The sequence below is a fragment of the Ixodes scapularis genome, unplaced genomic scaffold (genome assembly GCF_016920785.2).
Source record: "Ixodes scapularis isolate PalLabHiFi unplaced genomic scaffold, ASM1692078v2 PGA_scaffold9__187_contigs__length_104089568, whole genome shotgun sequence".
In the NCBI taxonomy this organism is placed as follows: domain Eukaryota; kingdom Metazoa; phylum Arthropoda; class Arachnida; order Ixodida; family Ixodidae; genus Ixodes; species Ixodes scapularis.
Window position 1 is genome coordinate 43,579,443 of NW_024609884.1, and position 27,820 is coordinate 43,607,262.

Genomic DNA, 27,820 nt, shown 5'->3' on the forward strand with positions numbered 1-27,820 from the left:
ACAGACACCAAGAGCACCTTCGAACTCGGAGCACTTCCAAGAAGCGGCCTCAGGTGGGCTACATCTTGACCCCCTGGGTGCAGTCGCACGTGCTTCATCTCGTAGTTTGTAGCCGGCAATAAGGCCAAAAGGGCGGCGGGGCTGCAAGTATAAACAGGCAGAGAGGCCTGGTTATACTTACCGACGAGACGTAGGAATAAACAAAAACAGAATTTAATACCAGTGATACACGCGTGACGAAATGTTCCTGGTGTCGATGAAACGTTTGTGTCGACGAAACGTGTGTCAATGAAAAGTTATCCACGAAACGAGTTTCGACGAAACGATAGGGACCCGTTGTCCCTATCGTTTCGTCGAAACTCATTTCGTGGACAACTTTTCATAGACACATGTTTCGTCGACACGAACATTTAATCGACACTCGTTATGCGAATTACACGCTGTAGGGACATTTCGTCACGCATGTATCACTGGGGTGTGCGTTAACCCACCGCTTCGCCGGCGACAGACTGCGGCGGCTCGTTACACAAATGTTAAACGACCTGACCGATCCGAAGACGCTGCTACGCGGTGACAGTCTCATGCAGCTTATTACAGAAAAAGACTAATCTGAGCTGTCGATAAAATGATTTTTCAATGAAAAAATGTCGAAGAAACATCACGTCTTGATGAAACGATCTGTCGATGGAATGTCGTTCGATGAACTGATTGCCACTGTCTGGGCACCATGAGCCGGAAGCCGACGTGGCAAATGACGGCTGGAAGCTTTAAAGGTAACTGCCACAAGGTTTCTGTTAGAATCGCTGAATGTTCTCTAGCTTCTATGTAGTCTTAATACAAAAGTAGCCCTTATGATTTCATATATTATTACAAAAAAAATAAAGTTTGTTCACGAATTATTGAAATAAAGCAGCCTTTGATCTAGCAAAAAGTATGACATGGCTTGTATAAAATTAAAAAGTTCTTAAATTTATTTTTCTTCCCCCAGATTTTTATCTATTGCTTTCATTGAAACGCAAATCTTGGGAAACGCTAATGTTGACCCCTTCACTTTGCTGTTTTTGCTTTCTCTATTTTTTTTTTTTTTTTGCTGCATCGTTATGGGGTCAGTGTTAGCGTTTCCAAAATGGGGACGTGTGTAGCATTTCCCAGGGGTCAAGCTACAGCACTTCCTAAGGATCCACCAATGAATCTTCCTTTATTTTTTTTTTTTTTTTTTTTGCCGGCTACTTGGACCAGCACTAGTACTTGGTTCACAATACATTTTATAGCATAAACCAAGGCATTCGTGCTCCGCACACCGGCAAGTTTAGACTTGTCCCAGCATCCGCGCGCGCATTGGCTTCTTTCTGCCCTGCGACGTCGCCTACCTCTCGCCTCGCCGGGCCGAGCTGGCTTCTGCCCCATGACGTCGCCTCCCTCTCGCCTTTGCCCTTCACCACTCTCCTCCTCTCTACCGGCGCGCTTCCCTTTCCACTGTTTTGTCCACAAACGGATGCCATCAGCTTTTCCTTGTCACGTGGGTACTAATGCTAACACATTAATAATCCTGATTTAACCCTGAGCAGTTCAGCTGCAAAACTAAGCCCACATAGAAATCTTCCCGGTTCATGAGAAAATGTGAAATCTCGAATTTTAAAAGGAAGCCACTACCAATTAAGCACGTAACTCGTCGGGATATCACAATCATTTGTATACAACAGACACAGCTTTACTTTGGAAAGTTTGTATAGTGATGCAAAGTTGTTGCATTCACTTTTTTTTTTTAAGTTTTCTAAGCATGCACTGCCTGTACCATTCGAGATCCCGCATTCGAGGAGTGCTTCGCTGTACTGTAGCAAAGCAAGATACACAATACGCACTGCCTACCTAGCAGATCTGTGGCTGTTGCTTCTCTGCAGTGCACCTGTGTGCAATGAGAAGTGCCCTCAAAGGACCTAGATAACCCACCTGAACTCGCCACAAATGAGAAATGTTGCGGCACTTCTGAGTGCTGCTAGTGTTTGATATGAAGATAAAATTTAATAGTGAGTAATTCAACGCAATAATCAAGTTTTAGAAATCCGTACGATCCTACCACAACGATCAGCAATTACATCACTAACATACTTCATAAAAACAAATCAGAAAGACAAGGGACAAGAAGAGGATGCACTCTTGCATCTGCTATTCATTCTTTGCCTTTACTGTGGAGCTATAACTGAGTCTTTTTTGCAATTTTAACTATGAATCTTTCCATGAAAGTAAAATTTATGAGCTTCTGCACAAAAATATAACTATTTCTCTTATGCAGAGTACAGAGACATTTTGAAATTCTGGGCACATGTGTCAAACTACTGAAGGGTATCTGGGAGACTTAGCGAAAGACAGATTAATTCAGACTGCCTAGGGGGATGCTTAGCATGCAACCAAAATTTTAGTTACATGGCCCCTTTAAGAGGGAGCGCACCTCAGAGCCCCATAGAGAATACATGAGGTTTTTCACCAAATTAAAAAAATTCTCACATAATAACGGCTGCGCGGATCTTCTTGAAAATTTCGGCTTTAAAGACATTGAGTCATTATCGAGACACTAAACGCAACAGATGTTTCGTCATAAATTTAATTATATTCTTTAAAAAAATCATGAAAATGGTCCAAATCGGCTAATTCGGCACTCTTGCGTTCGGAGCGAATTTACAAAATTATCTAAATTCAAACATAAGAAGAATTGCGTTTAATGTCTTCTAAATTTATTACGGAATCGAATAATATTCAAATTATTCATGTAAGTCGATTTGTTCCGTAACTACAGCAAATATAAAGAACCAAGGTGTCGGTGCTTGTTTTCGTCGTTTTTAAGGTACCTCTCTCTCCCGTGCGGTGGCGCTCGCTGTCCACGAAATGCGAAATCGTCCGTTCGGAGATCGGCCGGATCGGCACTGTGCGAGGTGTTCTTCCGCGGCCGTGTTCCGCGCCCGTATCCTGTTTCATTCTGCACGCCGAGGCGTCAGTGTGCGTGTCTTGCTTTCCTGGTTCTCGCTGGGTAGGTCTCCGTGTTTTCGCAAGTGGCAAATTCACCTCGGAGCTATGGGTCGAAGACAACCGTCCTGTGGCAAGCGGACCGCGAGGTGTTCCACAACCTCGCGGTCCGTCAACGCGTTGTGCTTGTTTCTACTTTTTTTTTTCTTTTAAAAACGGGCTTTTTTTTTTTTTTTTTTTTTTTGACGCAAAGTTTTATTTTATCGTTATCCTTCACACAAACGTCCTTCGGCCTTGGGGTCGTGGAAATTGGGGATGAAGCGTGCACAGAGTAGATCGTTGTTTGCCTCCTTTTTATTTTTCACGGACGTCCTGTGACCTCCGTACGGTTCGTGGTCACCACAATCTAACGCGGGGAAAAACGGGTCGCCTGCTCTGTAGTCAGGGTATTCCTAGGGGAGGGTGATAACTCGCTGTTCTTCTGGAAATTCACATATCACCCAAAAAGGTGACATGGGTAATGATTACGGTATGTTTTTTTCCGGTGTTTATTTTTGAGCGAAAATCGGTGCATGTTTTTCGGTGCTTATTTTTTAATCACGAGTGTATTATGGGTTGAACGTCTTGTGATGACGCTAAAAAGCGTTGATAACCAGAGAAAAATGCGATTGGACAAGAACATTTCAAATTTCCAATTCTATTCACATATCCATTACGCTCTTCTCGTGGGAGCATCTATCCTGACGAAAAATGCCAAAGTCATTGAGCTGTGAACGCATACTCAGTGTGCAATCTTTCGGCCTAGAGAGGTATTGCGCACGCTCGAACGCGCTTCACAGCCCAGTAGACGAAGTTGGTGGCACCCAGAAGGCGAGTTCTTGAATGGTCTGTAGTAGGCAAAAGAAACAAATAACAATCAACGCATATCAGCTCTTCAAGCGAAGAAGCGCGTTTCTAAGGTCAATGGTTCCGGACGGCACTAATGTTGTTGGCGTTGTCGTAAGATGACGTCAGTTCATACGAACTGACGTCATCTTACGTGATGACGTGACACAAACACGTCATCTTACATGATCTCGTTACACGAAATGACGTCATCTTACGTGATCACGCTGCACGAAATGACGCCATCTTACGTGACCACGTAACACGTCATCTTGTAAGTCAACCTCTCCACACAGCAGCGCTTTCCGGGCCCGTGCAGTGCTGTAGTCGAAAGCAAGCTCCCTATGGCAAGCGAAAGCTTCTGAAGTCTCACATTGAGAATACTCGCTAGCGACCGTCTGTGGAAGCTTCGCACGTTGAGGTTTTTGTCGAGATCGAGCCATCGTGTTCCATTAACTATAGTTGAAGTTATCGTTCAATAAAGCCCTAAAAAATATGAATGTAGTTGGTGTAGACATCAAGATCTAATCAAAAATGCGGTTTGACGTCAATTAACGTGCATATACAAGTGTAGAAAAAAATGAGTTATTTGTGCATAGATGTTTAAAAAAGTGTTTATTATTCGACATAGGACTTTGGGAGAAGGATGTGTTCAGATTTTTCTTCATGAGCGCAAATATACCTGACGCAATAAATAGTGACGATTTCATCGTCCCAGTGGTGAGCAGGTGATTTCTTGCTCGAAACAATGATGCCATTTCATAAACCAAGTTCTGTGACATATGCTTTTCCAATGTCTGGTCACTATTTTGTAAACCTTTCAGTCCAAACGAGTATACTTCTGTTTGTTTTTGTTAGCTTAGGAGGGGGTCACAGAGCCTATCTCTTTGTCTTCCTCTAGGACAGACGTACAGAGTTATACCGCAACACGCATCTGTGGAACACACAGAGCTATCGCTCTCCTGTTGGCGGTACAGTAGCAGACGACACAACGCAGCTCCGTATAGTCTATCGAGGGCACGGCTAGCCGCGGCCCGTAGCGCGACCGTTCAGACTTGGGAAATGGTTTTGAAGAACCGAGAAATGGTATCTTGTGTACAATAATCACATGTCGTTAGTATACTAGTATTCTACTTGCTAAGCCAAATAAATATTTGCAGCTTGTGAGAATATGTTTGCGTGACGATTTACCGTTCACACTCCTGACGGATGTTAGCGAGTCCTTCATGTTCGTGGCTCGCAGTTATCGCTACCCCCTCGGAGTGACTTCACCATATATATTTTTTTCTTGCTTGCAGGACATCATAAAAATCACAAACACGCGAGAAAAAAAAATCTTATGAGTACGCGTGATTTTGAGCTTCGCAGCTCTAAAGATGCCCGGTAAATGTCGTCCAGTCTGTTTTGTCTATACTCCGTTTCACCGTAATTTGGCAACCCTCAGTCGCGGAGCAAAGCACGTGACAGCTACTTTTACGAGCAGTACTATGGCACCTGCAGCGCGTCTCCGACTGGTGTGGTTAGCGTCTTATGCTGGCCATACATCAAAAGTTGTCCCGAAGTGCAACAAATGACGTCACAGAAGACGGAGTGTCACGCTGTTGCATCTCGCGATCCTGGCAATTCATCTTAGAAATGCTGGCGAAAACCACGAGGGAACACGAGTGTCGCTGTCGTCATGGCGTCCCAACGAAAAGCAATTATACAATTTCGACGTTTTTGTAATTCGGTAATTTAAATTACTGTATATAATTTTTAAGAAAGTAAAGACATCATAACCAAATAGGAACTTCCGTGCCAAAACATGCAGTGCGAAGTGAAGACAACTACTATCTTTTTTTTTTTTCTTGATGTCCACAAAAAAAAAAAAAAGGCTATGCAGCATCGATCCTACCGTTTTTTTTTTTTGTTGTTTTTTTCGCACATTATGTGATGTCCTCTAACACGAAAGTACCGACGTAAAAGCGCTGTAGAGACGATATAAAAACAAAAATTTAAGGGAATCGAGCTTTGTAGTAAACGGAAAAAAATAAATAATTAACGACTTTTTACGGTAAACACTTCACCTCTAAGTAGAACTTCAAAAAAGTGAGGGTTACGCGCTTTCATGCCCATTTCAACAAAGTTGGGAGAACGATGTATTGCATCTTGTGAATAGACATGTGGAGCAGCATGTTTATGTTAGAGGCATTGTGTGTAATCGCTGCGCAGTACCTGCCAAAAGAAGATACTATTTGGGCAGTCTCAACCGTTTCCGTCTGTGTGTGCTACGAATACAGCAACTCTTTTCGTAGAAGAAGTGATGAGGAAATGGCGTGCCCTTGATGATACGATTGTGATTATGAAATAAAATTTTTAATCAGCCAATAATTGCGACCTGTCCGGTCGCCTGGAACCCCGACAACAACTCTCGTTCTCTGGAAAGTTCATTCTAATATTTACACGTTTTGTGGAGTTCATCGAGCGAATAAGAATGTTCCAACGATGAGCTAAACCTACACGAGTTCCCCAATCCAACTCGGCGCTTTTGAATTTTAGCGCCGTAGATAGTTCTGCGAACAGAGTATACTTCTGTGCAAATATTCGTCTAACACTTTTGCAACGTTGGAAAGCATCGGAATGATTCAGAATCACTGCGGAGTTGATACTCGGGAAGATAAGACGGGCACTTGGGAGAAACGGACCGTGGCATTTGAGACAGGGGCACAACCGGGGGACAAACGTGCTACTATCGCAAACCCTTCCAAGGTCATCGCTTGGGCGACCGCGCGCGCGCCCAAGAAACCTTTCTTTTCTTCTTTTTAGGGGTGGGGGGGGGGGGGGGGGGGGGGCGAGTGGAGGGGAGTGGTGTAGGCGCTGATTGTCTTCCTCCTTTGTGGCTTTTGACAGACGCACAACGAGACTGGCAGAACAAGCGCATGATTCATTTCTTTCGATGGAGGCGTTCTGTCTGTGTATGCGAACATGATTTTTTTTCCCCTTTTAGTAGTTAGTTGTTCTTGCCGTGACTCGGGTCCCAGTGGATGCGTTGTCGTTGTATGCCCACTATTTTTTTTTTTTTTAGTTTATGGTAGTTTTTGCGCTGATGGGGTATCAAGGTAGACAAAAAGTAAAAAAAATAAAATAGCGCCTCGACAAAAAAAAAAAAAAAAAGTTGTTGCGATCAGGAACGTTTTCAAAGCCATTTTAGGAGCCTGCGGTGTTACCACAGGTGCAGGATTGAGAGCGTAACCCACGCACTTGAAGAGAAGGGGAAGCTCTCGTCTTATTGGAACTCTCTTTTATGGGTTTCCACGTCGCGATTGTCCTTCAAAATCAACTGTCATTTATTTCTCGCTCGTGGCTTTCAAGTACTGGAAGCCACGACTCGAGCCACAATAGTTTTGCGAAATCAAGGTTTCGCTGAAATGGATAACTCTCACGTACAGTTCGACGCGCAATACCTTTGCCGTATTGACTCGCGAGAGATGCCCCCAACACGGCTGAGTATGGCGGTGCCACAGACCTAACATCTAAATTTTGTTGCCTTACCTGTTACTCTTTCGCGCCCATTTTGAGCCATATCAAAATGAAAGCGCATGATGAAATAAAAGTCACACTCGTTTTCCGCTCGATGGAAATTTCACGCCAGCTCGCTGTCTTTGCTGGTACCTTGAGCGTTTCCCAGCAATGCGGAGAGTTAAAAAAACAAAAAAAGAAAAAAAAAAACGTACGATGGCATCCTTTGCGGGATGAGGACGATTCGTCACATGCGCATTCGTCACAGGACGATTGGTCACAGGAGGATTCGTCACATAGGAACATTTGTCACAGGATGACTCGTCATGCGGGCAACTGGTCTCATTGATCGAGCAGGGGACGATAGTAAATTGTAAATTTCAACATCTGCCTACATACCCTGATGAGGAGTTTCACAATTTTCCACTGTCACGTAAACCAATGGTTATATAAACTAATATTACAATACTCATCCGCTTTTCCTTTCATTATATTACGGGTCTTCAGCAGGTTGATCTCAGTTGCAGGCTTGAACGAGCAATAATCCGACTGGCAGCCAAATTAGTTTTTAGTTTTGCCTTGCATACACCTATTCGACAAAACCAACAAGTATCGGAATTCCTTCTGCCGAATGTGTACGAGTACCCCTCGTGCAGCATCATGGCTCTCTCTGTTGCGATCACCTCCATCCTTTTGAATGTAGTTCAAAAATAGTCGCTCTTCTATGGCCTCCGCATTCACCGTTCAGGACGGACCCAGATAGCTAGAACGTCTGTTACAAATTCTTTGACCTCGAGAAGCGAAAGACATGCTAAGATAAGAGGTGACCGACTTTCTGAGGCCCAACCAACATTCAATGTTCGGGACCGAATCAGAAGCTAAAACGTTCCTTACAAATTCTTCGCCTTTGTCCGCCCGAACCAAATTGAACAATACATTTTTGGGGGGACGAACTATTGTGAGACCGGTTGGCCGCGTGACGAGTCATCCTATGACGAATGTTCCTGTGTGACGAATCGTCCTGTGACCAATCGTCCTGTGACGAGTGTGCATGTGACGAATGGACCGTATCCCATCCTTTGCACACTCATTACTTCTATAACACTGAGCCACCTCGTATCCTTTTGTTTTTCTTTCATGGTACTAATTTCTTTCTGCGCATTACGGCTGTTACGACGCTAAGTCTGTCTGCCCTTCGAATTTAAACTTAGGCTCAGATCAGGGACGAACCAGTTTAAATCAGGAAAATATAATTAACACTGTAGCAAAGTAAATCTATCATATCGATCGGAAATACGATTTGGCACATTCCATCTGAACACATATTGTGCACAGCGAATGCAATAGCGAGTCAGCGTGCAAAACGCCGCCACACTGAGCTACCATAACATCTCAGCGATTTTTGCATAGCACCGAGCACGGAAAAGAGAAAACAGTTCTTCATTCACATAAACGAAGCAAATTTATTTAAAGCCCGGACACTCCGTACGTCCAATCTAGCTAAGGTTATCAATAGACTCGACCATGTCATTTGTCGAAACAGATAAAAGACGTTGGCAAAAATGATTAGACTGAATAAGTCAGTCTAACGCACGTATTTTACCAACCGACGGTCGCGCGCCTTCAATACCCTTTCCAATTGTCATTGCGCACCTTGGACACACTTTGGGAAGCAATGCATATTTACATCGCCGCCCGAGGTCTCCATTAAACGTGTAGTGCTGACCCAAATAAAATGCTAACCTGACTCTCAATCGCTCACCGCAAAGGACGATTTCGAACAGGCGGTACTGTAGGTCACTTGAGATAAAAAAAAAAAGAAAAACAAGCTATAGAAACGAGCGTCGTAAAAAAGGGGACCGGCATTTTTATTCCTACCTCCGAACAGAAACGAGCGCCACCCACTGCATCACACAGCGCAGAGGCCGGACTCGGTCACCGCGCGTACATACCAAGCGCCCGCGAGGGATGCAGAAACTTCCTCCGCCGGGAGAACACGGCAGATTTCGGGATCTATTTCACGCAGCGGATAACGCGGGCCTTTTCACACCTCGATACTGGCGCCATCTAGAAGTTGCGCGTTCAACCACGTTTCGAGCCGCGCGCCATCTGGTGGCTGAAACGGACGAATAAATAGAGGTACCGCGCCCTCTTAACGCAACTACTCTCAGTCAGATTACACGCATCTCAACCAGGATTGGAGCCCACCACATGGACATTTGTAAGGCGACACTTTACCTCGGGCAACCGAGCCACCAAGGCAGCTAATGCATAGATTAAACTCAATGTAAAGCTATAAGCAACCCTCTTGGAACAATACATGTGGGTATGCATGGATAAAACAGTAATAGTATTACTCACTCCAGGAAAGAGTAATCTCCAGACCAGGTGTGTAGCCAGGGAAAGATAGGTCCTCCTCGAAATTCCCGTTTTGCTGGATCATCCTCATCCTCCTCCTCCTACTCCTCCCCCCCTCCCCCGCCCATATAAAATCCTGGCTACAGCTTGCTCAGGACAGAGTGTGTATGCACATGCAACCATTCACAATAAAATCAAAACAATGGCTTTAAAGAATGTCGGTGTCCCTTAGCAGTTTCATGCGAGATGCCGAGGAAACGTCGCTCAAGCTTTTCTGTAGATGCATGCAGCACAATTACCATTGAGACAGTTTGAAACGGTCATTTGTGCTACATCACCTGTGACAGCCAGAGTGGCCATGTTGCAACAGACTCTAGGCCATACAATAACTTTGACACAACAAAAACCAAAAAATTGCAGCAACGCAAAAATGATGGCAGTGCATACAAAAAAAAGTAATGCTTCTATAATTGCTTACAAGCATACATTACTTTATTCTGTAGATCAAACCCTGAAGAGATTTATACTCATGTACACTTTACGAAGTGAAGAATGCTGTTTCTGATGAGCAAGCTGTAACTTGAAAAACAGTAGATATAGCTGGTTCAGGTCATATTGATCAGCTGCTGAACATATACAGGACATTTTAAAACAGTTGCCTGAAAGAAAAAAACAAAAGGAAACAGTCAAGTTAGTCTCTGGGGCATTAGCAAACTAAAGAGAAATAAAACAGAAAAGAATAGTGCTGTTGTTTCTGACTCTTCACCCCTATTACGTACCTTAGGAACAAGCCTCAGTGTATTTTGAGGCAATTCTTTTAAAACTGGTAGTAGTCGAGCTGACGCAGAGATGACTGTACTGGTGCCTTCAACCTGAAAGATGACAAAATGCATGAAAGCAAAACAAGTACTCAAGAAATTGCTCCAGGCAACATAAAGCTCAATGTGACCAAACAAACGATCCAAAGGGGTAGAATTATAAGCAAGAAACACCTGACGAGAGCAAATAAGGGTGTGATTACCTGAAGGCACTTGCTAATATGTCATCCTACTGACATGGGTGAATTATTAAAACTGTAGTGAAGTCAACAGGCCAGTCAAAGAATATGGTTATAGTTCTGCCTGATAGCAGTGCCTTGCACTGTTAAAATTATAATGTAATTAGGGGATGGAAGCAACACAGCTGGACTGAATTTGAGAACCTTGGTAGCATATATGTAATCCTCATTGGAACTCATTCAAACTACATATCCACACACCCATCGCTGCTATTTCTTTTTTATGTGAAATGTCAGAAAACCTAATTTCTGTAGTCTTTTCCTACAGTAGAGTTCATAATGAATGTCACTGCACCCTACCTGCAACATTGCTGGAACATGTGGAGAGCAGAGGAGGTCTTCATTTGTCTTGTAGATCTTTGCCATGATCGAAAGTGTGGTATTGATGCAACAGCTGTTCCTGGCTTCATGGTGCTCAAGCACATCAACTAAAAGTCTGGATGCAAGAAAACTGGTTTTAGGTCACCTGCTAGTTCACACTTCCATCTTGCACAAATTTCATGATTTCGTTGTATGTCCTACTAAGAAGCTCCACAATATACAACCTACAAATGACAATGCTCCATGCCTTTGTCACACTCAATTCATTACCCACCTGAAAGAAGCCAGCACGCATAAAAAGGCTTCCAATGGGGCCAAGAGCTTGTTAAGCAGTGTTCCTTCAAAGTTGGCAGGGTCCAGAGATGAGCAAAGTCTGGGGTTTGCTTGGAGAAGCTGAATGAGGAGCTTTTGCAAGTCATTGTCTAAACTCTAAAATTAGAAAACAAAAAAAAATTGTTTAGAAGCACAAGAGCTTTCTATACACTCCGTGCGACGAGGCTGGCGTGCCGCCGCGCGGCCGGCACCGAAGGTAGGCAGTGAGAACCCCAGAGAAAACGAAACCGAAACCACACCGCGTACGTTGGTACGCATTGAAGTCGGAGCGGTGCGGTTGCCTGTGCTGCATCATTAAGTGCTTCAATAGTTATACGTCGTATCTCGTGGGGACAAAGTTTCACATTTTTTCACCTCGCCAATGTTTTGCGGGACAGCGACAACGATGGACCCGTGTGCCGTACGACGCGAGAAATTTGGTTTCCCGATCATGTCTGCCACTGTGTCGGCACGGCTGACATATTCTACACTGCCGCTTTGCGCTCTGCGTTAGTTTTCGTACCAGTAACACCTACATGTGTTAGCGCCGATGGGACGAACTGAAATGCCATCCCACACTCGCGGGTATGCAGTGCCAATTTCGTTGGAGGAATGCCCTCCAAAGAAGTTTTGTCCCCATCGTAGGTGTCGATGATATTTCCGGACAAGTGTGGCATGCAATCTGTACTTCATAAAGAAAGATTCAAACTGTAAAAAAAGTGACAAATATGAATCTAAAGAAAACAACAACGAAACTCGGAATCACTGGAGAATCGACGTTTGAGTATGGAAGTTTATGTTGTGTGCTTTCTTTCTTGACCAGCCTCCTTTAGGATGTGGAAACACTGACACCCCGATTTCTGTAGACAACAATGTTTTTTTCTCAGCTTTAGAGCCACCTATCACAAAGTGGTTCGAACTGGAAATACCGTCCACTGGTCCCTTCCTACCTGTAAAATGTGCACCTCCCACAATGAGTAGTATTATCTTAACAGCCCTTGATGGTCAAAACCAGTTCCCATTTAGTTACGCCACCCAAACTAAATTTCCACCTGGTTTCGCTATGCCAACTCTTTTTGGTATAATAAGTGTTGTGTCTAGTTATGGTCATGTCAAAGTACAATCAGCACCTCACACAACAGGTTATTACACAACCGCTGACCGCGAAAGCCCTCGACGGCCAAACCGTGCGTTGGCTGACAACTTTGTTTTCTCGGCTTTGGAACCACCTTTCGTAAAGTTGTTTCAATTCGAAGTACAGTCTACTAGTCTCTTCCTACCTGTAAAGTCTCCACCTCCCACGACCAGTGGTATTCTCTTGACAGCCCTTTCATGGTCAAAACCAGTTCCCATTTAGTTACGCCACCCAAACTAAATTTCCACCTGGTTTCGCTATGCCAACTCTTTTTGGTATAATAAGTGTTGTGTCAAGTTATGGTCATGTCAAAGTACAATCAGCACCTCGCACAACAGGTTATTACACAACCGCTGACCGCGAAAGCCCTTGACGGCCAAACCGTGCGTTGGCTGACAACTTTGTTTTCTCGGCTTTGGAACCACCTTTCGTAAAGTTGTTTCAATTGGAAGTACAGTCTACCAGTCTCTTCCTACCTGTAAAGTCTCCACCTCCCACGACCAGTGGTATTCTCTTGACAGCCCTTTCATGGTCAAAACCGGTTCCCATTGAGTTATGCCGCCCAAACCAAATTTCCACCTGGTTTTCCTATGCCACCTACTTTTGGTATGATAAGTGCTGTGTCACGTTACTGTCAAGTCCAAGCACCTGTGAGCCCAAATCTACACTTTGCACAGCCCGCTATAACAGAAACATTTTAGATCCAATATTGGATATCTTGTACAGCTTTATTTCTTTATTCGTTAGAAACATAACTTTCACACCTGCTGTTTTAATGAAACTCGGCACACTTTGTGCACAAACTTAGTGAACACCTCACTCACCTCGAAATATCATTGTTCCAGCAGTCCTACGTTTACAGCGACGAGCGAAATAAATTTCCCACTCGGAGCAATTATGGTGGCAGCCGTCTTGCTTTTCGAAAAATTGCTCCAACACCTTTTTCGGCCGCAACTAGAGAAATTACCCCTAATACAGTGAAACCTGTTTAGAACGAACCCACTTACAACGAATTATTGTCGATATCGAACTCGTGGAAAATTTAAATAAAAATGGATGTAAAAAGTATGTTTTATAACGAACAACATATTGGTTATATCGAACTTTTTCCCCCCGGAAGGCTTCCAAAAACGCGCAAACAATCGTCTTCTAGCCTGTCCCTTTTCTACAAAAAAAAAGTAAGAAAGAAAGAAAATTCCTAAAGCTCAAGTCGCGAACAAAATTGAGCGAAGAGAGGCGATTCAGAAGGAGAGAAAGCTAAGAAATACACTCCGCACGCACGCATAAAAAAAAAAAAACTTTTCATTCCAAAACCATTGCCCACGAAGAGAAGCGATTCAGAATGGGAGATAAGCTAAAGGCAAAAAAAAAAAGAAAATTTTTCGGCACATTGTTACAAGGCGGAGGCGAAGAGATGAGAAAGAAAGAGAAGCTCTTGCCTACAACGAACGCATCGTGGAAGTTCGTTATAAATAGTTTTTGCTATATCGAATTACTTGCTATATCGAACTCATCGTAGCGTTTCCTGCGGTTCGTTATAAACGGGTTTGACTGTAACGACTCAAACTCAATAGATAAGAAGTGGAGAACAGCTAAATGCCCTTCTGCCCCAGCACTCATGCAACGTCACCCTCAACGTACCTGCTCAAAAAGCAAAAGTTCCGACCGTGCACGCTTCCGCCGCCACAGCTTGGCATGCAAAAAGGCGCCGCAGGCTGCTGAACGCGCCTCACTGTCGAACGCCAGCTCCTCCACTAGCGGCACTGCGCGCATTTTTCAAAACGCCCCCTACATTTCCCGCACGGAGCATATATATCAGTGCACACATGCTTACAAAAAGAAAACAGCATTAAGGGTGTCTGAGCATTCACTGCTAGCTTCGGTTCTGCTGAATCTAGATGCAGCATGGCTAAAGAAAATTACTGCCCCACAGGTTTTCACTTACAGAAGAACACAGATACTCAACTACTCTTACTAGGGTATATATAGATTCAAACAATTGCACCTGACCAAAAAAAAAAAAGCTTACCGTAGAATATTGTGCATCCGCCCATTCCACACTAAGCGCCTACCCCTAAAATTTGAAATATCTGAAAAAATATGCACAGTACAAAGCTAGATCGAAAAGTTTTCGGAATGAAAATGAAACTAATATATATCTGATTTAAGTTATACTTTAGTTTTCAACATAATTCCCCCGAAGCTTGAGACATTTGGTCTAGCGTTTCTCTAGCTTTCCAATTCCCTTCTGGAAGTGACTTTCTTCAAGATCCCCAAAACAACTGTTCACAAGCTCCATCACCTCTTCATTTCACAGAAATTTCTTTCCAGCCAGGAAGGTCTTGAGCTTCGGGGATAGGTGAAAGTCCGAGGAAGCCAAATCAGGTGAATATGGTGGATGAGGAAGGATTTGGAACTTCAGTTCTGTCAGTTTTTCCTGAGCGACTGCACCTGAATGGGCGGGTGCTTTGTCGCGGTGAAACAAGATCTGTTTCTTGACCATTCCTAGGAGTTTTTTTTTTTTTTAATTACTTGTTTTAGCTTGTCCTGAAGTGTTATGTAGTATTGGCCAGTAAGAGATTTTCCTTTTTCAAAATAATTAATGAGCAAGATTCCTTTGTCGTCCCAAAAACTGATGCCATCACCTTGCCTGTCGACTGAAGGGTCTTTGCCTTCTTCGGAGCAGATTCACCGGGCCCAGTGCTTGTTTCGATTTAATTTTTGTTTCTGGCATGTAATAGTGGACCCAGTTCTCGTCCATAGTTACTAATCGTTGCTTTAAATCCGTTGGATTTGCCTGTAACACTTGCAAACTGTCGACTGCCGTTCGGGCTCGAATTGCTTTATGCTCCAGATTGAAAGAGTATGGCACCCATTTAGCAGAAAGTTTATTTCTTTAATCCCAATTTATTGTGTAAAGTATGAACAAACTCATTCAGAAGAGATTCCTGCTGCTTCCTGAATTCTTCTTCCAAAACCAATTGATGGATTTTATTCCCAATTTCTGATGTGGCAGCTGTTTCTGGACAACTTGAATGCGGTTCATCACTTGTGTCCGTACGACCACGCTTGAATTCGGAAACCCAAAAACTCCCAGTGAAAAACGAAGGTGATAATTCCCCAGAACAGCATTCAACCTGTATTTGACATCGGTTGCAGTTTAAATTTTTTCCTCCAAATAAAAATATTTGATAACCGCTCGTATTTCGTTTTGATTTATCATTAAAAATGTTCATGGTTGTTCGACTAGAATGCTTGTCAGAGCTAGACGTTTTGAGATATCAATCTGACATTTGTGGTAATTTTGTATGAAAGGGTTGCCAACACAATGACATAAAATATTTTGGAACAAAAAGCCTCCTAGCAGCAATTTTCGAAACTTTTCAATGTAACCTCGTACATATATATAGGTATGTAAAATGGATTACCACATGCGCCCATCCCCTATTTTTTTCGAGATTATTTTTATCAAACGTTTAGTGCACGCTTGCTCGGTATTTTACGGTAGGTCAAACTTAAAACATTGCCCACCCTGAAATTGTACACAGTAAGCCAGTTCCTTGTTATTTGTTATTACATCAATCAAACATAGCACTGATTTGTACACTACAAAATCAACTTTTTGCGACATAAAAATTCACAAAAAAAGCTTTATGGCACAATTTCCGCTGGTATTGCTCCTGTTAAAGTATGATTCAAACTTACCATATTTTTTCGAAACTAGGTCGACACCTTTATGAACAATGCCTGCGCGTCTATTTCTCTGCAACGCTCAAGATGAGCCAATCAGTGTGATTTACGGTAGATGCCCGGCGAATGACAAGGCACTGATAATGCTGGAATGCAGAAATGAGATCTTTGTGGATCACCCTTTTTAGTCTAAAAGTTATCTCTACTTCGCCATTCGTTGGCTCCTTTCGCAAGTCTTAATGATTGGTCAGTGGGTTCTGCAGGAAAGTAGACACACAGGTCTGCTCATAAAAAGGTCAACCTATTTTCGAACAAATATGGTATGTCCTGTCTCAAATACCGTCATAGATAGCAAAGATAATACTACATTCTAAGCTCATTACAACAGACCTGATTACAACAGACATGTGAATATAACATACCGATTTGTGAAGTTGGGTTGGTTTTCCTCTACATACCATTGACTCAGCTCCATATCTGCATACAACATACTCCTTTTACAAGAGACCAAAATCTTGGTCAAAATCAAGGTCTGTTATAACGAGCTTAGACTGTATTTAGTACAACTTGCATTCATATTTACCGCTGCTTGCTTCTGGCAGAGGACCAGGAGAAACTGCACTGTTGCCTCCTGGGTCTGGCGAGAAATCGTTGATTTAGTTGTCAGTAACATTGCATCACCACGGCGAGATAAATGCAAAAAAGAGAAAAAGGTTTTCACCGCTGGTTTCAAGGACGAATAGTGTAACGGCACACTTTTAAGCGAGTTGATGGATTGAGCCAGAACAGAGCCTTGGAGCCAGGATTTGCTGGTGGCACAGAGCTTCTTTCCAGCTTCCACTGATCCCTTCAAGAACCTAAATTAAAGACATATTCAATGATGACACGCATAAAGTAATTTGAGCACACCCAGTGCGTCCACCCGATTACATTAAAAACTCTTGGCCTTTTCCAGGCTTGCCAATACTATTTAACCCAAAGCCCCCGATTAACTTTAAAAAAGTATAAAACCACCAAATGACAACAGTTGTGTATCACTATATCAGGGGTGGCCCCGTGGACCCATTCAGAGAGCTATAAAACATAACAATTTTAATTGAAAAGCTGCAATAAAAATATGGCATGGCAGTTTTTTAAACTTCATTTTTTTTTGGCACACCAAATTACACTCATGAAGCACTCGCTCATTATGTTTCTTTGTTGTACGTCTCTATTTGTAAAATAAGCCATTCAAAATTCGGCTCAAATGACATTGTTGCAGTCCTGAGCAGCTGAGCAAACTGTTTGTTCGTGAGGGTTTTGATGTTATCACCTTTATTCTTGAGACAAATACCTTGCACTACTAGTACGTATGGTGGCACGGCTGCCGAAATGCAAGCCATCTTTAATTTTATCACTTTTTCCTTCTGATCTTACAGGGGGGAAGGGGGTGCAGCTTACCAGGGGACCATGAGCTGCACGTGAACCCGCAAAGAGCTGTATACAGCTCACGAGCTGCAGTTTTGCCACCCCTAAACTATATAAACAACAATGTCTTGTGAGCTCAAAATAAATTTTGTTACATTGGTTGGGTAATTAAGTAATATTTCATAGAAAATGTTGCCAAAACATTTTGCCCAAGCTCCCCAATAGCTAACTAAATTAATTGAGAATTCCACGTTTTCCCAATTGGAAAACATCCAAACACTAGGCGAATCAGAGAGTGGTCATTATTTTCCCCTTAGCAAGTAAACAACCCAAGCAGAGAAAACTGCAAATATAGTTATTTCCAAAATACACCCGGAGACCCCATACTACTTCAGACCCCACAGCAAACACCCAGAGGTGAGCCAGTCCTGAATTTGGTGCAGAGAACTATAATTAAAAACATACACATTGCTTCACCTGCCTCCATTGCAATGACTGCCTTTACTAGTACTTTACAAAAGAATGGCATTATTTTTACAGTAATATGGATAGAATCATAAAGACAGTGCGCCAACTGGAAAAGTCGGAGCTGATGAAGGAGTTTTATTGAGCGACCAAAATCAGTGCATTAATAAGATAGCTTCAATAAGTCGAATGTCAATCAATATTATAAAGGCAAGTTCTACATCTAGGTAATACTCCCAATGTTGCATATGTTAAAGTAAATTTTTCAAGAATGGTCTACAGGTAGACCGGAATTGCGTCATTGGTTGTTAACTTCTATAATTTGCGACAAGTCACAAAATGCATACTATCTTTTGGTGTGAAAAGCAGCAAAAACTTCTCTAGGCACTGGAAATCAACTCGATCAGCTGCAGACACACCACACTCACTTTCTGCATAGTAAGCTTGATGTGTATGCACCATTTAGTATACTACAAGTCATTGTACTAAATAGAGCATTGAACAACTTTCTATGCATCTCGAATAGGCAGACTTACGAAAAAGCAAAAATGGAATTTTGGGAACCCGCTCATGGCAACTTTTGTTTTTCTCTCCAGAAATGTTTATCATAATGCTACAATCACGAGTACAGCAATACCCCAGCACATCCCTCCACTTCTTTCCTCAAGATATTTGGGAATAAAAACAGGGTAAGTAATCTTTCAGAGCTTGGCATTAGTTCAGGATTTCAGATAGTAACAAAAAGAGGTGGAATACAGAATATAACTATTCGATATGTAAATAAAATCCTTACTTTTCTGCCTCAGAGAAGACCTTTCCCATGAGTGCAAGCCACCTGAAAACCTCTTCACACTTTTTTGACTCAAGAGCCAACACCGACGAAAGACTTTTCCAATGAGGAATGAGACGTTGGGTAAGCAATGGACACTCTTCCAGTATGCTAATTGCATGGGCTCGGGAAAGGTTGCTCTGTAGCAGGCACTGAAACAAGACATACATGTGTGATGTCGACCTGAAGTCTTTAAAGGCTTTTCTAAATTCCTTTATAAACAGCTATGATGTTTCTTGGGTTATGAGACCTATCACTGAGTCATGCAAATACTACTAGGGGCACTGAAGTCCTACAAGGGGAATGTACGGCACACAGTAAAAGTAACAGGGTTGAAGGATCTGGCAGCATGGTACAGCACACTTAAAAAGTGGTTAACAAGTACACAACCCTTTCAGGTTTTTAATACGGCACAAAAGCAAAATGGAACATGCTAGCAGCCATTGTTCCCCAAGCCTGCTTGCGTGATATCGTTTTGGTAATATACAGGGTATTTCATCAACTGAGAATACTTTTTTTTAAAGAAGGGCACTTAAAGGAATAATTTCTTTGGGAAATGTTATCCACTGTGGTGGACATTAGGTAGAAAGTGTAGTGATTATTAGTAAATTAATTACCTAAAATTCACTAATTACCTTTTGAAATATTTGCCTTAGCTGGTACATTCCAGTTAGAAAATGTGTTAGATCTAGTCAAGTATGTTGCTGGGCTAGTTGGTGCATTTCAATACAAATAAAATAGCACCTGTCCTGTCTTGCTTGTATTTCTCTTATACAGTATAAACTCGTTACAACAGACCTGGTTAAAACAGATATTTGGATATATCATACTACTTTCTGAAGTTTGTTTAGTTTTCCTCTGCTTTCTGAAGTTCGGTCAGTTTTCTATCTGTACCATTGGTTCAACTTCGTACCTGCATACAGCATACATACTCCTTTTACAACAGACTGAAATCTCTGTCGTAACAGACACAAAAGTCTGTTATAACGAATTTAGACTGTATATACAGAAATTTGTTGTCCATCATCAAATAACAACTAAATTACTAAATTCTGGTCCGTGCTACTTTCTGGCGAAGTTAAGCTGTCTAGAGTTTGCCATACCAAAAATAATGGCAGAAAAGTGCCAAAAGCTGCATGCCCGCCCAAGACAGCACAGTGTGGCTAGCTTTTTCTATAGCCACATAAGCTGATCAACCTCGTGATGACGCAGCCCCCACTGTTGCAGAGGCTGATGCCACTTCCATGTGGGACTTCCATCACTCTTTTTGCATCTCGATTCAATATCTCAGTTTACTCACAGCTTAAATTTGCCAGAGACTACCGTAAAGCAGAATTCACAAACTTGTAGTGTTGTGCGACTATTTGAAGAAATAGTAGTTTTGAATAATATGCTATTCAATATTCACTTCGAGATGAACTCTGATATTCGTTTTTTCAAAGTTTTGACTGCAACAGGTTAGCCCCATTGAGCACGCTTCTTACCGAGCACCGGAGCACTGAAAAGAAACAACATCCGCAGAGCTCGCTTCCGCGGGTGTCGCTTCTCCTCAGTGCACCAGTGCTCGATAAAAGGTGCGCTCAACGGGGCTAACGCGCCGCAACCAACACTTTGAAAAGTACAAACACTGCAATTGCGTGTTCAGGAGTAAAGCCCACTTTCAAAGCAGGATGGTGCATGCACACGCCTGGCGTACTGTAAAATACAGGGGGAGTGCACACTCCACTTTCACTGAAAACTGAGTTAATGTAGACATGGGGGCTTGTCCGGCCAAATTGGGCGCTTAGCATATAATTTGCAAAGGTTTGAAGTTTTGGAAATGTGAAAAATGGGCGCTTGAACGAAGCGCGCGCTTCCGCGTATCTTATGGAATGTAAAAAGAAACGAAAACTGTGAATTTTGATATATAGACTATAGCAAAAGTTCCAAACTTAAACTGTGGCTATTACGCAAGGGTATATGCTAGGCAGGGATGTCCCGACAACCTATGTTCATAATTCATGATTGCCTTCTTTTTCATTTTCTCAAATTCTAGATTAAAGGAAGGATATTTGTACATAGCAAGATTTATAAATCCCTTCAATTAGGTATAGCTGGGCATCTTTATAGGCTTAATTTCTTGTTAAATGCTTTGTTTACTTGCCATTCCAATGTAGGCAATGGACTCTCTAAGGTCACACGCCATAAATATAGCTAGATTATAATTAACTTCGCTTAGAAACAAACAAGTGGAACCTTGGGAACAACCTTTGCGAGTTTAGATGGGTTTTCGTTTAATTAAGCGTAGTGCAGCAGCGAAAGGCTTGGAAAAATTATCCGATATTCAATTAAAAAATATTTGGCCAAAACCACTATTTGCTTCGAATCCACTTCAAACTCAATATTCGCACACGCCTAGAATTTGGTTGTCTGAATTCTCAAATTTGGGGATTTTATATGCCAAACCAACGAAGGGCATCTGGCACGCCCCAGCGGAAGAGTGAGGATTAATTTGAACAACCTGGGAATTTTTATACGTGCGACCTAAGGCTCGTTACACGGTTCCTTCTCTGCAATAATGTGCGTTTCACGTGCTGCGATTTTTACTCTTAGAGTGGCGCGATTCCCGCCGCCGCGTTGCTCTGGCCAGCCGCAGCGGCAGAGCGGCGCGGTTCCAGAAGATTGGAAATTTTTCGTGGCGGCAGAGCGGCAGCATCTGCACTGGCAACTCACAGCATGGTAAAGAACCACGTGACAGAAGAAGCTTGGCGGGAAAGCTTGCACATGGGATGGCGTTTTAACATTTTGCAAGCAGACGATATGGAGAGAAAGTATGCAAGCGACTGGTTTGTGGTTTTCTTTTTCAATTTCCATTGGCGGGTTCAGCTTTTTTTGGTTCAGTGGTCGCGTCGGAACTGTTCGGGAAATCGGGGAGGGGATTGTTTTCCCCTTCCTCCCAATATTTTGCAAGGAATGTCTGAAATGTTTGGGCATATCCTAGTTTTAGGCCAATTGCCTCCCCTGTTCCAACACTGCTTGCCATGGAACTGTGCTTGCAACGTAAAGTTCCCTTTTCCTCTTTCCCTTTGTGTCCGAACCTGTCCATATTGCCATTCTTGGAATTTTGGTGTTAAGTGTTTGAGAGTTTCTTGTGTCGTCGTGTTTCGCCTCCTCGTGAACACATATCTCCATATATATTTTGACTTCGAAAGCGGCCACATCTGTTGGTGTCTTTCCAACCGAGGTTTCACTCTCCGCGACAGCAAACTTTGAAAAGTAGATGAACAAATAAAACTAAATTCGTTTTGTGCTTTGAATGGATATTTAGTTTTAATAAAGTAAAAAGAAAAAGAAAACTGAAATCTAAGGCATTCAGGTTGTTATTCACATCCGCTTGCTGCAAGCAGCGTTGGGCATTGCAGCGGCAGAAAACGCTCATGGATGACACATGTGACATGAAACCTTGTGATTTGTGCCGCACCACTGCTAGCAGGAGTGATTTTGGCCGCAGAACCGTTACACGTGAAACACACATAAGCCTCCATCAGGTCGCAGGCACCTCAGCCGGAATTGTTGTTAGAATTCTAACAGATATGAAATATTCTCACAACTAACACAGCTCTATGTGAAACGTGCCAACTGAGGTGAATATTTCAAAAGATAATTAGTGGATTTTAGGTAATTACTAATTTGATAATTATCACACTGCACTGGCAGCATGACATCTGCCGCTGTCGATAATGTTATCCCGAAGGAATAATTTCTTTATTTCAAGTGCCTTTTTTTTTTATTACTCTCATTTGTTGGTAAAGCACCCTGCATACTTCTCGTATAAAAATTTTGCAACACAATTAATAACATTACAAAATTCCCAGAGTCAAGTTCTGTCTCAACCAATAGAGAAAGAAAAAGAATGTTAAAACAAATATGCCCGAGGAACTTTAATATAAAAGAGACTGTATTCTAATTTACAGTCGTCATCAACAGTACTTAATGCTCAAAACAAACATTACTCCTCATGCTTGAAGAGGAACCTCTTAAAAGCTTCTCTAACAGTAGTTGATACTATTTTGCAAACAAGCTTATTAGCTTGCTACGGCTATAGTCACTGACAGAACGACAAGGAGGAACCTTCGGTTGTCCAGCATGAGCTTCCTACCTTCTACAATGCTTCGGCACCTCGTGCCATCTCGAGCGCATGCGCGGACAAAGCAGAGGCGGATTTGGGCGGCGGGGACGTGACCGTTCCCTTCTTCTAAGGACCCAGAGGTCAACTTTTTTTTATGAAAAAATTTATATACACCAGCCAAAAGTTTACATGTTGGTGACATAGGAAATATTATTGAGTCAACAAAATAGATCTGGGCAAAGTTTCGGTCGTAATGTCATAGATCTGGGCAACGTTTCGGCCGTAACGTCAGATCTCAGCAGACCCATAAATCTGCCCCTGGCACAAAGCACGCCGGAAGGCATGGAGCGCGCACTGGAGGCCGGGCGTCCCAAAGACGCACACTGCCGTTCTCACTCTGTCAGTGACTACAAGTCCAACAATGGGTCAGCTGGGAGAGATGAGAGAGGATGCCCTGCAGTGGCAAACAATAGGAACAGTATCTCATTGATGAACCATGATGAGCCAAGAAACTTGCACACCTTTTTCCAATAACTCAGACTATTATATACTATGTGTCATGTCTATAGTTATGTGATAGTTTCATTCAGCAAGCCAAATGCATGATACTCAAAGTGTACACTTTGCAATCAGTGTTTTGAGACAGGAACCTACTATGTTATACCTCTCAGTGGCATGAGTGCTTTTGTGTAACCCTCTGAGCATATTGTTCTTCTTCTTACAGCTGTCCTCCATTTTCATTTCTTCGTCATTATTACTGGTCGATAGAAACTGCGCTCGTGCTGCGCCCCTCGAGGTCGGACATCACACTGAGGTAGTGCGATTGTGCAATAAATGGCGAGCAGTCGATTAATTAAGGGCTCAACAAAACCATGACATAGACAGTACCTCTTTAGTGGGATGTTACAAACTACACGCAGGAAAGCATGCTGGCAACAAGCTCCACCAGCCACTAGGTGGCTACTTGGCCAGTCAATGCCTGGATGAACCACATCTCCTAATTGACAATTTTAAAATCACAGATAAATTAATACTAATGGAACGTAGCTCTCTTTTCTTTTTTTTTATACTTTGCAGCTGCAAAGTGGCCCCTAAAAGGTATAATGTGTGCAAGCAGTAAAGGATAAGGTTACCCTGAACAGATGAAGTATAAGGCCCGGACTTTCCTCCTCAGTGCACAGGACCTGTAATACAATTTTGAGAAATCAACAACTGAAAAATGGACTACTATGAGATATACCCAATATGTGACAATTCAAAGATAGACATTTAGAACTACCATCTTATAGATTATCTATGCATGGCAGAACCTATAAGCAGGATACGCAGAAGAAAGCTGATATTACAGCCATGCATCAGGTTAAATCTCCAAGATGGCATCACAGCATGATATGCCTGGCTCCAGCATCAGCCTGACACATGCCACACCAGATGGCATCCTATTGCTAAATTTAAGCACTCTGAGCCAAGGCTACTCTATGATTTCTTTGGTTCAAAATGAGAACAAACTTGAAGTGGACTTGGAAGAGAACGACGAGAAAAGAGAAAAAGTAAGATCAGAAAAAGAGGCACCACCAAATAGCGAGACATACTAAACAGATGTTTAAAAGTAACCAGTGAGTTCGTAGAGAAATTTTAGAGAACATTACAAAACTAATGGCAAAAAAATTCAAACATACCATCTGAAAAATATATGAATTTGTTTGTTGACAGCTTTGGCGTTATCTAGCAAGCTGAAAGCAAAACACTCTGTGTACTACCATCCACTTTTTTTTTTTCAAAGAATGAAGTCTAAGGGCAGAAAGAATTGCTATTCCTGCTCGTCTTTTCACTGAGGTAGCAGCAAGCTATACAACCTGCGTAAGCTCATTTTCACAATGAATGGCAGCAGCCTTAAATGAAGCATTCTAATTCAAGATGACAACATCAATCTTCATTGTGGTACTACTACAATATGAAACTACAAAGTGCATCAATAAAAACAATCAACAATAAGCCCGAATGAAAACTTGAACAATGTGAAACCTTATGGGTTTCTACAGATTAGTGACTTAATAGCTTTTTGAAAGATTTCTATAGTTCTTAGTAGAACATTTGAGTTATATCGCAAATTGAAATTAGAGATGAAACTTACAAGAAACTTGTTTATAAGAGACGTAAAGAGTGCCACCGATTCGGATGATGGACAATGATCAGCCCTGTTCACGAGCAGACAGTATGGAGGCAAGTGGCAGTAAATCCTGTAAAGAATTGAGCATACTACCATTATGACTAATTCCAACCAATCGCAGGCAAACTGAGGGACACACAACAGACAGCCCGACAAATTTAAATATGATTTATACTCTATATCATGGTTGCTATAAAGGGTCCACTACTCTGCATAGCATGGTGGTAAGAAGGAAGTGTTAAGATTGGCTGGTTAAACAAGCAGTTCACTTTCTAATTATTCAACCTAATTGTAACGGATTTATGAACTAATTGATTGATCGGAGTTTTATAATGTTCTCTAAAGCAGAGGAAAGGCTACATGAAGCTTTCTTTTCCTTTCATTCGCTCTTCTACTGCCAAGGTTCTTATGTTGTTTGCAGTAATTCACTTCACTTTCACAAGGTCCTAATAAAAACAAATACCTGTCCTTACTGCCCACAAGAATGAGGTAGGTTAAGCTTGTTAGGACTAAAGAAATTGCCTCAATTAAGGTTTCTCTGTGTATGCTACCAAATGCTACTCTTTGTAGTACAGTGAACTCTCATTAATTCAAACTTGCGGATAATTCAAACTAAAATACAGGTCCCATCCTATGCGTATCTATAGGAGGAAACTCCCCATCATTCAAACTCTGCTTTATTCAAACAAATTTTCGGCCCCCTTCGAGTTTGAATTAACAAGATTCGACTGTACATATTTTTTACTATGACATAAGGGCTGAACCTTTGACTCTTCCCTGATGCACAAAGCAGACAATATAAAAGATGCTTTCAAGATAATGCATGTGCCAGCTACATTAGCTCTTTGCAAGCGCTTGTTTAGTTTGGCAAGAATGATTACCAAAAGACAGAAACTACCATCTTGCAGAGAACACCAGGACGCTTTTGTGTGCGCAACTAGATCAAAAGGTTGCAAGCTCGCTGCATTGGAAACAGGCACTATCTGGGTTTAAGTTAATTCTATGCCCCTATGCTTGTGTATCGCTAAATTGTAACGAGTGAAAATCGTTTGTACACCTCACCGTTATGCTGTAAATAAATGATGTCAGAAACAGTCATTTTGAGATATACTTGCAAAGCGATAATATAATTGACTAATCAGATAAAAATAAAAATAACTTGTTTGATATTTTTAATAGTTAATATTTCTTGATAAAATCTAGCAAGGGATGAACAATTTGGTTCACACTGTAGATTAATAATATAGCCAGTGCAGTATCACTAGGGTCTTTAGTGTGCATCATGTGGTAGTAATAACAAAACAGTACACTAATACATTGCTCATCCAGATCGAAATAGGCAGGTGCTGGGATTGAACTTAGGGAATGACTCCTGGGTTCTGCAGCGGGAATTTTCCTGCTACTGACCTGAAAAACCTCAGTGACTCTTCTGCCTGGTCCGCTGAACCTTTGGATAATTCAAACCCTTGGGTCAGTGTCCTGGTTGCAATGGGCACAGTTTCATCTTCTAAGGCTGAAGCTGAACTCAAGAAAAGGTTCTGCAAAACGTTCGATGACAAATTTAAAGGTAATGCAAAAAAAACATTGCATAGTTACATAAATCATATGCAATATTATGCAACACGTAGTAGAAGGAAAGAGAAGCATTCTCCAGAGTGCTTCACTTTCCTTTCGTGTACAAGGTGCCCTTTACACATTGTTGCAAAAACCAGGGGTTCTCAAATTGGGTTCCGCGAGTTGGTCTCATGGGTTCTGCAAATACCCAAACCTACAACCCCCCCCCCAACCCCCTAGTTTAACCTTCTACGGACACAGCCCTGGATTGAGTTGGTGTTGCGGGCCAAGCAACCTCACCCTCCACACTAATATGTATATATATTTTACATGCGAAAATTTCTAACTGGGACCAGTTGGCACCTCAACTGGTTTCAACTGGGACTAACTGGTACCAACTGGGAATCAACTGGGACCAATAGGAGTCCAACTGGGACCAGCTGAGGGCTCAACTGGTTTGAAACATTTTCAGTTGGGAGTCAACTGGTTTGAACCATTCCCAGTTGGGAGTCAACTGGTTTGAACCATTCCCAGTTGGGAGTCAGCTGGTTTGACTCCCAGTTGGGAATGGAGTGAACTGGGACCAGTTAGGAAAGTAACTGGTTGGAGCGATTCCCAGTTGGACTTCAAATGCCTTTCCCGTTCCCAGTTCACACGGGGCAACAATTTTGACAAGTTGGGGTTGAATTGACCTTTGCTAATAAAGAAAACTAAAAACACATACATTTTTAGATTTATATAAACAGGGAATTTTTTAATTACTGGGTACATTTATATATTTATAAAAATAATATAAAAATTTTAATTAACAAAATATTTTTTAATTGGAAAATATAATTAGTGACAAAATGTGTTCACCTAAATGTACATTTAGTGCATCATTAAAATATATTAAAACATTTATTTAAACACCTACAGTATTTTTTTTCTTTTTTCTTTTAATAAATAAATTTATCTTTTGGCCAATCAGAGCTAGCCGGCCGCCGTGGCACGCGGGTGCGGATTAGTGGTAAGCGCTGTCGACAGATGGCGCTGCCTATGCTGACGCCGGAGTTGCCGGAGTCGGACGG

At 42.1% G+C, this 27,820-nt stretch overlaps 1 protein-coding gene across 3 annotated transcripts in view; it reads right to left on the bottom strand.

The window, feature by feature from the left end:
• Positions 1-10,137: 10,137 nt before the first annotated feature.
• Positions 10,138-27,820, bottom strand: part of LOC115309465 — a 62,208-nt gene continuing 44,525 nt past the window's right edge. For 2 of the 3 annotated variants that reach the window (XM_040220427.3, XM_042287373.1), the window contains exons 29-38: positions 26,604-26,734; positions 25,161-25,266; positions 24,160-24,210; positions 18,883-19,070; positions 16,939-17,074; positions 16,801-16,854; positions 11,355-11,509; positions 11,060-11,195; positions 10,482-10,574; positions 10,173-10,361 (exon numbers count right to left, since the gene is read on the bottom strand). In XM_040220427.3, coding sequence (XP_040076361.1) covers positions 10,308-10,361; positions 10,482-10,574; positions 11,060-11,195; positions 11,355-11,509; positions 16,801-16,854; positions 16,939-17,074; positions 18,883-19,070; positions 24,160-24,210; positions 25,161-25,266; positions 26,604-26,734 — 1,104 coding nt within the window. In that variant the 3' untranslated portion in view covers positions 10,173-10,307. Of the gene's footprint in view, positions 10,362-10,481; positions 10,575-11,059; positions 11,196-11,354; positions 11,510-16,800; positions 16,855-16,938; positions 17,075-18,882; positions 19,071-24,159; positions 24,211-25,160; positions 25,267-26,603; positions 26,735-27,820 lie in introns of all 3 variants that reach the window. The other variant, XM_029967707.4, reaches the window with a different exon arrangement.